The 13,036-nt window shown below is 39.1% G+C and overlaps 1 protein-coding gene across 1 annotated transcript in view; it reads left to right on the top strand.

Annotated features, from left to right (window-relative positions):
- Positions 1-11,277, top strand: part of LOC133126599 (serine/threonine-protein phosphatase 2A regulatory subunit B'' subunit alpha-like) — a 35,723-nt gene extending 24,446 nt beyond the window's left edge. Inside the window, exons 7-13 of the mRNA XM_061238944.1 lie at positions 44-200; positions 1,002-1,050; positions 1,804-1,893; positions 2,336-2,511; positions 3,372-3,490; positions 4,753-4,859; positions 11,008-11,277. Coding sequence (XP_061094928.1) covers positions 44-200; positions 1,002-1,050; positions 1,804-1,893; positions 2,336-2,511; positions 3,372-3,490; positions 4,753-4,859; positions 11,008-11,113 — 804 coding nt within the window. The 3' untranslated portion in view covers positions 11,114-11,277. The remainder of the gene's footprint in view (positions 1-43; positions 201-1,001; positions 1,051-1,803; positions 1,894-2,335; positions 2,512-3,371; positions 3,491-4,752; positions 4,860-11,007) is intronic.
- The last annotated feature ends 1,759 nt before the right edge of the window (positions 11,278-13,036 follow it).

Raw genomic sequence — 13,036 nt, 5'->3', positions numbered from 1 at the left:
TTGGGTTGCTCTCAGTTTCAAGTTTCACCTGCCTCTTTCTCAGACTCTGGCTCTCCTGGAGGAAGAGGATGACATCAACCTGATAACAGACTACTTCTCCTATGAGCACTTCTATGTCATTTACTGTAAGTTTTGGGAATTGGACTCGGACCACGACCTCTTCATCGAACAGAAGGACCTAGCCAGATATAATAGCCATGGTAAGACAGGAGCTTTGATGTACAGTGATTGTATTTGGCCAGTGGTACAATTTATTTTCTTTGGGCTTTGTACTCTAGCACATTGGATTTTAAATGATACAACGGATATCAGGTGATCCATGCAGGAATTATCTATCAATCAATCAATCAAATTTTATTTATATGCCACATTTTGTGCCAAGGCAGTTCAAAGTGCTTTACAGGCACAGACAGATAAAATACAGGGTACAGGAATTTCTCATGAGAGAACATGCAATCTCGTTAGCCTAGCAAGTAGTCCAATAACATGCAAATAACATGTTGATGACAGACAATTGGTGTTTCCTTAGGATTTGACTGAAGAAATATACATTTTTAAGGTGGTAGAAAGAAGACTTAATACTGTTTATGTGACTCTGGAAGTTCAGATCTGAAGCCAGAATTACACCAATACTTATAACGTGGCTACTGGTCTTCAGAGACTTAAGTAGAATCTAAGTACTCGTGAGTTGGGACTTAAGTAGAATCTAAGTACTCAGAGATTATCCATGAACCAGTTCAAGTCTTTGATTAAAAAAAAAGCCCCTGTGCGATATTTCTCAATTTAATTGTGATGGATTGTTTCTCAATTTTGTGTGTTTTGTGTTGTTAATACTTTGCTGTGTTAAACAGTTTTTGGAATCCAAGTCTCAATGTACACTAGATCTGTTGATTGATGGATTGATGTCTATTTTTAAAGTAAGTTTTACATTTCTGTAATTAAATATCGGAGGGAAAAGAAAGCTCAAACCTCTCTTTCTTCTTTGTCTGTTTTCCCACCAGCCTCATCAAAAAGGATTATTGAGCGTCTTTTTTCTGGAGCTGTTATAAAGTAAGAGCCTTCTCAGAATCCTAACTCTACCCTAGCCTAACCCTCACTGATTCTTTCAGTGTTTCCCTTGTCTACTCTCTGGGCCAAGGCCTTACAGTACTTCTCTATAAGCATATCATCTGCAGAGAGAAGGCACTGAATCTCTCTGTCCAGTCATGTGGGGATTTGGATTGATCCTACTGTGAGGATAATTCACCAATGTTTACACAATGAGGTCCATTTTCATTAATACTGAATCGCAGCTGCATTTTTTGTGCATTAAAGTAGTCAATGCAAATATTTTTATTAAATCACTAGCATAATCAGGCACAACAGGTTATCAATTTTAGGTCATGTATGTTGGGCACAGTTTGCAAGAGTGAAAGTTTTCTCTAAAGGCAATTTGGTCTGAAAAACAACTGAACCTCTTGACCATGTCTGAATGCTTTTATGGATTTAGTTGCTGCCACATGATTGGCTGACTAAATATTTGCATTAACACACTGGTGTACAGGTCTACCTAATAAAGTGATCACTGAGTGTAGATCACACTGCCTGTGCCAATCTATCATCTGCCAGCGTGGCTATGAGTTTCAATGCTCTCCCTATGAAAGTTTTTTGGAGAAAGACATTTTTGGGGATTTGTAGCAATTTTATCATCACAATAGAACCAATCATTTTGTGAATCAGTCCAAGAATATTAAACACTTTAGAATTACAGACCTGTCTCACACATTCCTCTCCCACTTCTCTCTTTCTTTCTCACTGGTCTAGGGGAGGCTCCGTGCAGAGAACTGGCAGGATGTGCTATGCTGAATTTGTGTGGTACATCATCTCTGAAGAAGACAAGAAGAGCCCCACCAGGTAGCACAAGCAACATAGTGATGTTACTGACAAGCAATAAAAGCAACTTATTTTTACATTTTGTCATGTTGTGTTGCTGCGTGTGTGTATGTGTGTGTGTGTGTGTGTGTGTGTGTGTGCATGTTTTTGCGTGCATGTGTTTGTGTGTGCATTTGTGTGTGTTAAACATACCGATTATGAATTTTCACTATAGAGTACTGCTTCTCTCTCACCAGTATACTGCAATGATTCTCTCCTCAGTATACATTAATTCAATTCAGATTTGATTTATTGTCATGACCACTCATAGGCATAGCATTACAGAAACAGTTTCATCCAAAATATGCAAATCTGTAGTAACAATAATAGTGAATAATACAATAATACAAGATATTAATGTTGCTCCTATTATTTTGTAGGACATTTAAGTCATGATGATTTCATTGGGATTCTCTCTCCACAGTATAGAGTACTGGTTCCGCTGCATGGACCTGGATGGAGATGGGATTCTCTCCATGTATGAGCTGGAGTTCTTCTACACCGAGCAGTGCGAGCGCATGGAGAATATGGGCGTGGAGCCGCTGCCTTTCAATGACCTGTTGTGCCAGGTGCTGGACCTGGTCAAGCCAGAGTGTCTGGGTGAGGAGAACCGTGGTCTCACCCAGTCCTGGGTCAAATATGTAATAGTTTTGAATTCAAATGCTTTTCTACGCTTTACTGAGCTTGTCTGATGTATTGGAACCTAGTCACAAAAAGTGCAAACCCGCCTTCTGGTACTCTTGCTTGGCTTAAATGCACCCGGCAAGATCAGTCAAGCACAGAAAAGTATTTGAATCGAAAACAATTGCACAATTGACCCAGGTCTGGTCTCTTCTCTCACTATGCAGTATATCAGCCTCACAGAGTTACTTCTCTCTAAACAGTAACCGATTATCTAACTTTGATTGGTTCTGCAGTGACTGGTCTTTGACCATGCTCTTTCCCCTGTCTCTATTAAATACCTGCTTCATGACGAAGGCCCTTTGACTGCTCTCACTCAGTGGACACCTCGCTATCTGTGCACAGAGCTCTTACACATGTGCAATTCCTATAGCAGTACTGTATAAAATTCTGAAATTAGGTACTAAGTAGGGAGGGGGAAGGGAGAATACAATAAACACTCATTTCTCACATTTCATACACATTTAAAAAAACTTAATTGAACATGTAAATTCCACAAAGTTAAAAATAACTACACAGCAACTTTAGGACACAAAATACAAAATACATCCATGAAACCCAGTTCTGAATCATATTAAGTTAATTGTCAAAGACCTATGCAGTACTCCACAAGGTCACTGGAGCTACAGAACACTCAGTATGGCTCTAAGGCTATTTTGAAGTGCTGGGAAACTACTGACACCCAACCAAAAAAAGTGCCTGTCATACAGCATTATGGATCCATAATCCATAACAGTCTGCTGCCTGGTAGCTTACAACAGCCCCATTGTCTCTCACAGGAAAAATAACCCTGAGCGACCTAAAGAGGTGCCGAATGGCACACTTATTTTACGACACATTCATCAACCTGGAGAAGTACCTGGACCACGAGCAGAGGGACCCTTTTACAGTGCAAAAGGTGAGCGCAACACTGACCCTGCCACCCCTCGCTGGGCCACCCTGCTGCATACATAAACCCTGGTCCTCCACATAGAATGTAGTACTTGGACAGTTTTTCTTAATCAGCAGTTTCTGGAAGAGGGGCAGCCATTAACCGCTGTTAATTCAGGGGGTAGCAGTGTCGTAGGTTAGCACCATTAGCACGTGCGGACTTGTCGTGCCTTTGGGCAAGGTGCTCAACCTCAACTTCAGTTAAATATACACTCAGTGAGCAATGTGTAAGGACCTGTACACTAGCTTAATGCAAATATTTAATCAGCCAATCATGTGGCAGCAACTAAATGTGATCTAAGTGATTGGCCGTGGAACGATTGTTGGTGCCAGACAGGGTGGTTTGAGTATCTCAGAAACTGCCAATCTCCTCTGATTTTCACGCACAGCAGTCTCTAGAGTTTGCAGAGAATGGCATGAAAAACTTCTTGTGAGTAGCAGTTCTGCAGGCAAAAACACTCTGTTACTGATGTTAACGAGAGAGGTCAGAGGAGAATGACCAGACTGGTCAAAGCTGACAGGAAGGTGATAGTAAAGCAAATAACCATGCATTACAACAGTGGTATGCAGATAAGCATCTCTGAACACACAATGCATCAAACCTCTAAGTAGATAGGTTACAGCAGCAGAAGGCCAATAAGTAAAATAGGTCTAATAAATACCTAATGAAGGGCAACAGCTACATAAATGGAGTGAAAGTTAGCTGTGTCCACTAAGGATGAGATACTGCATCTGTAAACACCTACTTTAACTGAGGCAGGAATGTCTTAATTAAAATTGTGTTTTTGACTGAAAGTCTTTAGTTATTGAGGGTGACATAAACCATTTAATGGTTTAAATTTAACATGTCAAAGAAAATCTTATTGTTGGTTATAAGGTCCATGACATCTCTGTATGATTTACTGATATGTGTGTATATATTATTCATTCATTCTGTTTAAGGCTGAAAGAAAGTTTTTATGGACAAGGCTCATAGTATCCTTTTTGTTGTATTTGATAAGACAAGCAACACTCACATATTGTGAAAGCATTCTGACCTTTCTCATGAGAACAACATTAAGGCTGTTGTCTTAATGGTGGTATAAATACCATAGTGCTCTCACACAAGTGACTGATTTAATTGTCAGAGGTTAACAGGATGTGAACTAACAGGAAGAGCATTTTAAAGGTCCTAAGTGACTGTGTGTATATTTTTGTTTGCGTGTATGTGCGTGTGGCTGTGCATTACAGGACTTTGACAGTGAAGTCCCAGAGCCCTCAGACTGGGAGAAATTTGTGGCTGAAGAGTATGATGTTCTGGTTGCTGAGGACACAGCCAGCGATCCTCCAGCGGAGGGGTGAGAACTCTTATTGTAGACTTCCGGCATTCATTGATTGCAAGTGATTTGCAAAGAAATATTGAATTTGTCCAATTAATGTACATCTTTGGCCAGTTGCACAAAGCCTCTTGAGTTGAGATTCTCCATGGAAGTTAATTTAAGATTTCCTTTAAATGAAATGAGTTGCACAAAGCACAAGTTCTTGCCTAAGGCAATTTACTTAAATAAACACTTTTTTTTCTCCTTATCTTGAATTTAGGTCTTAAGGAATTCCTTAAAATCCATTAGGCGTTGCACGAAGGCCCAAAGCACCAAAATATTAATAAAAACGTATACCTTCAACTCGACCTAAACCACATTTAGAAAATTGCTGAGTTGATGTTTATCGGTGAGGAGGATGAATTCTTCCCGAACAAAGTGTTCCACAACAGAAAAAATCCTTTGCACACTTTAACTCATGAATAGTTCATCATGGATTATCATTTTGACAGACTGTCAATCTATAATTTAGCTGACTGCCTAGCACTGGACCACCAAACCAAACAGAGCTTTGCCACTGGATCATTACAATCTGTAATAAGTGCTGTGTTTCAAGTCCACAAGTCAACTGTGTGCCAGGTGGTTCACCGCATTTCAAAAGCTTCTCCTCTGTCCAACTGAGTCTTAGTTTTCTTGCTTCTTTATTTTAAATGTATTTAATTTGTTTTATGTTTATAGTTTACTCGCTATCCAACTGTAACACTCCAGGCAATACACAGACTGCTTATGATCACCATGGCATCTGTGACATATTAAGATTGCAAATGTGGCAAAAGGCTTAGTATTTTAAAAAATAGATTTTAGATGTTACCTGAAAGGTAAAGATTTTTGTGTCAAACATTGTAAAAGACCATTGTAAATCCCTTCCTATCGTTGAAAAAGGCTCACTGACATGTTCACTCACCCTCTGCCTGTGTTTATAGTCCATACAGTTGGGTTTCAAAATATGCAGGGTGGGGGGGGGGGGTTCAACATCAGCACGTTAACAGAGAAGGGAGAAGGACAAACAGTGTTGTGGTTTGAGAGTGTTTATTGCTACAATTCCTCTCTTGTTAGAAGTACAAAATTACCTATTGTACCTTTAGGGAAAAACTAAGGTAAGGAAAAAATTAGTGCTTAAGAGAACTTAAGCAAAAAACGTAGATGCTTTGTGCAACAGGGGCTGTAAGTCCTACATGGTTCTCTCAATATGGATGCATGCCTGACGAGGGTGTATATGTGTGGTCCCAGTCTGCCTGAAATTAGCATCTTATTCACAAAGGCTGCATCTCATTATGCAAACTGCTTACGAATCTCATTTTGCAAATGAGACAGATCTTAAACAGCGCAGTTAAAACACGTGTTTAATGCATTGAATATCTTCACTGCATGTGGCGATATCCATCTGATGCCACATACAGGCATATCCAGCACAGGACAAAATGTGTACATGTTCCAGCTGTGGCGCCTATTGTTATTTGAATAAATCCAAAATGTGAGATGTATCAATGCAATGAGCTTGAATATTGCCTGGATAGAATGGGAACATTGTGTGGGAGGTTCCATAACATATTTTATTTCTCCCAGAAGTGCAATTATTTGTATGGCTAGTTGTTTGTCACAGAAGTCTTTCCCCGTTTCTTTTCCGTGATTGTTGTGGAGGATAACTAATACAAACAAACACACAACCCTGTTTTTATTTTTTTAGCAATGGCAGTTGAGGATGCTCTGTCTTAACAATGTTCTGTTAACCCTTTCCACTTCGCCCCCCAGAGGGCAATTTCCACCTATTTTGTACTAGTCCTATAAAAGTAAATATCTCAAACTATTTGGTTGATGACGTAAATTAATGAAGAGACGTGTACCATTCAAAAACTTGAGACAGAACAAATTTATGTCAGAGCATTTACATACAGTGGACACAAAGGTTACACTAAAATTCCAAAAAATGACAAAAAGTTGATAATTTAGCAATGAATAATGAATAGTGAAAGACCAACCCAGAACTACGTTATATTTTTGCTAAAACTTTATGTAACTTGTGTACAACATATAGTAAAGATATCAACAAGCATTCAAATTCCACATGGGTTTTCACAAGACTGCACCCAGATGTGTCCCCAAATCAATCCAAATACAAAACATCTGCATATCTTTTTGACACATAAATGATCAGAAAAGTTTATTTGTCTATTGAAACTATTTCTATCTGTCTTTTTAATTTTTATACAAAATTTAAGGAAAATTAACCTTCAAGTGTACTTTATTTACAGAAAAGGATTACTCAACCTAACGCTTTCTAACAAATCTGCATTTAAAATGGGACTTCATTTCAAAATTAGGTTAACCAGAGCCCCGTTAGCCAGTACGGGTTATCTATAGCAAGTCCAAATCCTGTAATTACGCACGTCTGTATATTCATTCTGCTATGTGAACACAGCGATATTCCTAAACTGTCCGTCACCTAAATATGAGACATTAGACCTCGTTGGAAAGGGTGGGAAATGTTTTACATTAGTTAATTATTTAAATTACCTAGCAATGCATTTACGCAACATTAACAAGTAGTTCACGACACCATTTACTTAGGTATAGTCCCAGCAAAAACATACACTACCATGCAAAAGTCTTAGGAACCTGTATAACATTCTGTACAGATAAGATTATTTAAAAAATAATTCAATGAAAGGTCCTAAATAAACGTACAACACATTTTATACTATTACATACTATACTATTACATTTTAGTAATTTGAGCATAGTTAAAAACTGAATCAAATCAGTATTTTTTGTGACCACCCTTTGGCGTTAAAACTGCATCACTTCTCTGAGATAGCCAACGCTGTCCTGCAGTTCTGCAAGACAAATCAGCAGGGACGTTGTTCCAAGCATGTTGGAGAACTTGCCACAGTTCTTCTGCAGACTTTGGTTGGCTCCTTGCTTCTGATCTCAGACAGCCTTGATCAAGTTTTTATGTAAAAAGTAGTCAATTGCTTACAGTAATATGTTACTTTTTTAAATTAAATCCAAAAATGTCTCTGTAAAATGAAATCTTTTGGAAAACGAATATTTGGAAATCTCAAATCTCAAATACTAACACTCACAAAAAAATAAACATATATATAATAAAGTCTAGGGTGCCTAAGACTTCTGCACAATACTGTATATGCACCTGAAAATCATTGCAAAAGGCTTAGTACATCTGGCCCATAATGTTATTTCTGTCTGTTTGCTTGAGGACAGAGTGAAAACAATAAATAATATGTCTCTATCCAAATACATACTGACTGCACTGTATATGGGGATGAGGGCCTTACAGCTTGATAGCTCGAATTTGGTGATGGGCTGTTTTCTGCACCAAACTGGCCCACAAGCTGGACATGGTCTTGTCAGCATGGTTGCTATTTCAACCATCTTGTTGCCAGCTTGACCACCTCTAAATAGTATGGGAAATTATATTTAAAAATGGTCAAACCCTTATGCGTTGCATAAATGCACCAAATTTGGTACATATACTCTGTTTACTGTACATTATCATGTATATAACCCCCTCAAAATGGGTTAACAAAAATGAAGACCCATATATGGCTTTTTTAAAAGGGAAAATTGAAAATGGCAGCTATAAAAGTACCAAGATTCCTACAACAACTTCCAACATGTAAATATTCATGCCCCTAATACACTCTTTTATTAACTATACTATCTATATAAGAAAAGTATTGTATATAAGAAAGTATTGACCAAGGTAATGAAGACTCTAGGAGCTGAGTAAAACATCAACAGCCTCATCTTTGTTGCTGTCTAGCCACAAACATTATTCATTGTGCCATCTGTTATTCAGTAATTCATTTAATCAATTGTTCATAGCTTAGAGTAAATGCCTTATTACCAACTATTTTCCAGGCCAAGTAGCTATTGAAAGCTTGAGAAGTCACTTGATGCCTTGACCTAATTAATAGGTGCTAGTGGGTTACCACCACTTAGTACCAAGATAGAGCCTGTAACTTTTTAACAAAATGAGTATACACATGCAAATTAGCATGTGTTGTTACATACAGCTATATTCACTCAACAGCCTTTTAGATTAATTGACAACCAATTCGGTGGCCATTGGTTGTCAATAACTGAATTAGTGAAATAACTTGCAGTACAGTCTGTAAGTATTTGGACAGTAGTACAATTTCTGTTCTTTTAGTTCTGTACTCCAGCACAATGGATTTGAAATAAAAAAATAAAAATGAGGTTAAGGTGCAGACTGTTACCTTTAATTTGAGGATGTTTACATCCATATTGGGTGATCCATGTAGGAATCCCTTTTAATACATAGTCCCTCCATTTTAAGAAGTGATTGCACAGTTGGCTTCTCAACTGTTTGGAACATTATTAAGAAGAAAGTGAACACTGGTGAGCTCAGAATTCACAGTGGGACTGGTAGGTCAAGGAAGACCTCTATAGTTGATGACCATAGAATTCTCACCATAATGAAAAAAGAAACCCAAAACAAGTATAGCAGATCAGAAACAGTCTTTAGGAGGCAGGCACAGATGTGTTAGTGACTACTCTCCACAGAAGACTTCACAAACAGATCTACAGAGGCTATACTGCAAGATGCAAACTTTGGCTGCATTTAAAGGCCAGGCCAGGCTACAGAGCCTGCAGAGTTCTGGAAAACTGTATTTTGGACAGATAAGACCAGGTACAGACGCTCAAGTTCACTCAAATACTTCCAAACTCACAGTGCTTCAACCCAGAGCAAGGCAATGATTTCAAGCACACCAATGCTCTCTTTCTTCCTAATGATGTTCCAAACTCTTTTGGTAAGCCTACTGTTTGGCCTATGCCTCTGACTCTTTTTTTCATATTTCTCTCAGCCTCATAATGGCTTCCTTGACTTCATTGGCAGAACTCTGTTGACAAATGCCAATAACAGATTCAAAAGCCCAGAATCAAAAGCTTTCTTATACACTCAGTGAGCACTTTATTAGCTACATATTAGATGTGTTGTGTATTCAGAGATGGTCTTCTACATACCACTGTTGTAATGTGTGCTTATTTGTGTTATTGTCACATTCCTGTCAGCTTCGACCAGTCTGGCCATTCTCCTCTGACCTCTCTCATTAACAACACATGCTGCTCACTTGATGTGTTTTATTCACATCAGCAGTCTCTGAGATACTCAAACCACCCTGTCTGGCACGAACAGTCATTCCACAGTCACTTAGATCATATTTATTCTCCATTCTGACGTTTTGTGTGAAAAACATCTGAACCTCTTGACCACATCTGTATACTTTTATGCATTTAGTTGCTGCCACATGATTGGATGATGAAATATTTGCATTAACAAGCAGGTGTACAGGTCTACCTAATAAAGTGCTCAGTGATTGTACATGCAATAAGTGATTGAATCCATCTGACTAATTAAAAATAGCAGAGAGACCAACTGTCCAATTACTTTTGGCCCCTAAAATGGGGGGGACTATGTATAAAAAGGGATGTAATTCCTTCACGGATTGAACAGGTCCATCACAGTAAATAGTTTATGATTGTTTTTTGTAAGGCAAAGTTAATGCAAGGTGGATACGTGTTCAGTAGAACCTCAAAGACAGGAGCCTTTCTCAATAAGGGGCCTATCACTGGCTACAGTCCCAAAAACTTGTTTGCTAAGTTGAGGAGAAAAATGCATTGATTGTGGATCTGTAGGGAGTCGGTGTAAAGATCTGTTTATACACGTACAATTGAACAGCTAATACCTTCTTTGTAGCAATTGTTATTCAGAGCTCACCATGCTTCTTTGCTAGCTTTCTTACATACAGTGGGTGGCCCCCTCTTGCAGAGCGTGGGGGTATTAATTTAGCTGGTAAAATATCATTTTCACAGTTTTCAAAGTCAAAGTTGAGATTTCAAGGGGAAACACCTCTGATGAAACAAATTCACAAACCTCACAATGTCGCAGTACTGCGACACAAAACATTGAAATGTGTGAATTTCTTAGGTAAACTATATATGATATGTTATAACATGTTAACCATTGATGATCTGCTAACCATTTGTGATGGGAAATGGTAACCTGGGGCACATGTCTTGATCTGATCCTTTGCATCTCCCTTGATGACCCTTTTCTCTTGATGATCCTGTACTGTTACAGGTCTTTGGAGGATGACTGTGAATCTGATGAATGCGTGGACACCCCAGTCAAGGGGAGTAAGGCAGACATGACAGAAGAGATTGTACTCTCCAACCAGTCTGGGTGAATCAGCCTTGAGATCTCACCTGAATGGGCCTCCACCATGACGCCCTACAACTGCCATCCCTGGCCACTCTACAGGATGGGCTGAAGAAGGAACAGGAGAATAGGGCACGATAAGAGGAGCAGACAGGGGAACAGAAGGGAGAAAAGAAGGAGAACAGATGAGGAAAGGTCTGTAAATGTAAGAAGGTGCAGAGGGAGGTAATGAGGGGGAAGGGGAGAAACGGAGACAGAAGAGGGAAGGGGAACACAAGGTGTGAAGGAGAAAATAAGGGGATGAGAAGAGGAAAGGTCAGTTAAATAATATAAATGTAAGGAGGTACAGAGGAAAGGAACATGAGGGGTTTAGGAAGATGAGATGTAGGAACAGAAGATGGAAGATTGAACATGAGGGGGAAAGGCGGATCAGACAGAGGAACAGGAGGGGGAAAGGCCCCGCTCTGAATCTTATGAGAAGCTGCTTCAGAGCTGTCAAGCTGATTCCGAGCCAAAGGTCCTTATGTCACATGCAAAAACAACCCTGTCTGTCGAGAGTTTGAGGTAGTTTTTAGAGCCATTTTTGTCTGTGAACAGGGTGAGTGAAACCGTGTGAGGGTGTGTGGAGTGTGCTCCACCATGTGAGCCTGTACACTCATGCATCCAGGATTCAGCTGGTACTGTATGACAGACGCCCTCTCTTCCCACACAGAATGGAGTGGCCTAGACAGGCTGAATCTTGGACAGAGTGGATAGAGCTGTGGAGCCCATTTACTGTAGCTGGACTAACCACAAAGTCACTGGTTGCCTCCTGGATCCAATGTTGTTTGTATTTTTTAGTGTGGGACAAGCAGAAACGGAAGTTAGAGCAGCACTAGCATCCGCAATATGACGTATACTACGAGTGAAACAGATCTTTTGGGGGAATTTTTAATGGGCGGGGAGTCGATTTCACTGACATCATATGAGGAGGAGGATGGCAAGTTGGAAAACTGACAGACAATTTCAACATACACAGCCACTGGTACACGATGACGTCTAATCTCGTAAAATCTAATTTTCCAGGAAGTGGATGGAAAAAAACTTTTGAAAAATACAGTAGTATTACAATTTCATAACATTTTTAGAAAATGTACTATTAAGGCATGCTCTTATGGTTAGGAAGAATTAACCAAATTGGGGAAAATGTGAATTTTAATTTCAGCTTGTCTTTAAAAGATATACAGTTGGTTCCAGGATAACAGCATTAAAAGATCAATAGCATGTGTCACTGAAAGCAGAATAATAAGCAGAAGAGTGTTCTTTCAGGTATACCAACTGGTGTTAGTTAGCTATCTCTAGCAGAGATGTAGAGTGTCAGTATCACTCTCCTGCTTTCTTCCGTCCCATCTTCTGTACTTTCCTCATGTCTATTTTAGTCTACCTCTAAACTCCTCTCTCTCTCTCAATCACTTTCTCCCTCTCTTCTTTTTCTTTAATTCTCTCACTTTTGCCTCTTGGTGACTTCTTCAGCCGTATCTTTTGTTATATTCAAGCTATATATATTGTATATGTAATATAAATAGGTTCACTTCAATCCTATTGTATAACTGCAATGTGTTGAAATGCCATGTACAACAGACAGCACTTTCAGTGGTTGTTTATGACTTGCGAAAGGATGTTTTCTATCAGAGTTTGTGCTGACACACTACAATGCAATGTGCCACTGAGTGGCTCAGTGAAAATGTTACTAACTGCCAAATGCTATGTGATGTGCCTCAAGCTACACGGGTGGACATTTATATCACAGGGAACCCTGCAGGAGTTCTCTGTATGCAGACAATCAACTGTGTCAATCAATTATGTAAAGAAGCACTCCAACTTAGTTTTGGTACCTTTTTATAGCAATTAATCTGGTGTGACCAGTCAAACATTAAACAATTAATCTGGTGTGACCAGGCTAAAATGAAAA

The sequence above is a fragment of the Conger conger genome, chromosome 4 (genome assembly GCF_963514075.1).
Source record: "Conger conger chromosome 4, fConCon1.1, whole genome shotgun sequence".
Classification (NCBI taxonomy): Eukaryota; Metazoa; Chordata; class Actinopteri; order Anguilliformes; family Congridae; genus Conger; species Conger conger.
The sequence above is the reverse complement of the archived record's forward strand: the minus strand, read 5'-3'. Positions and strand labels throughout refer to the sequence as shown.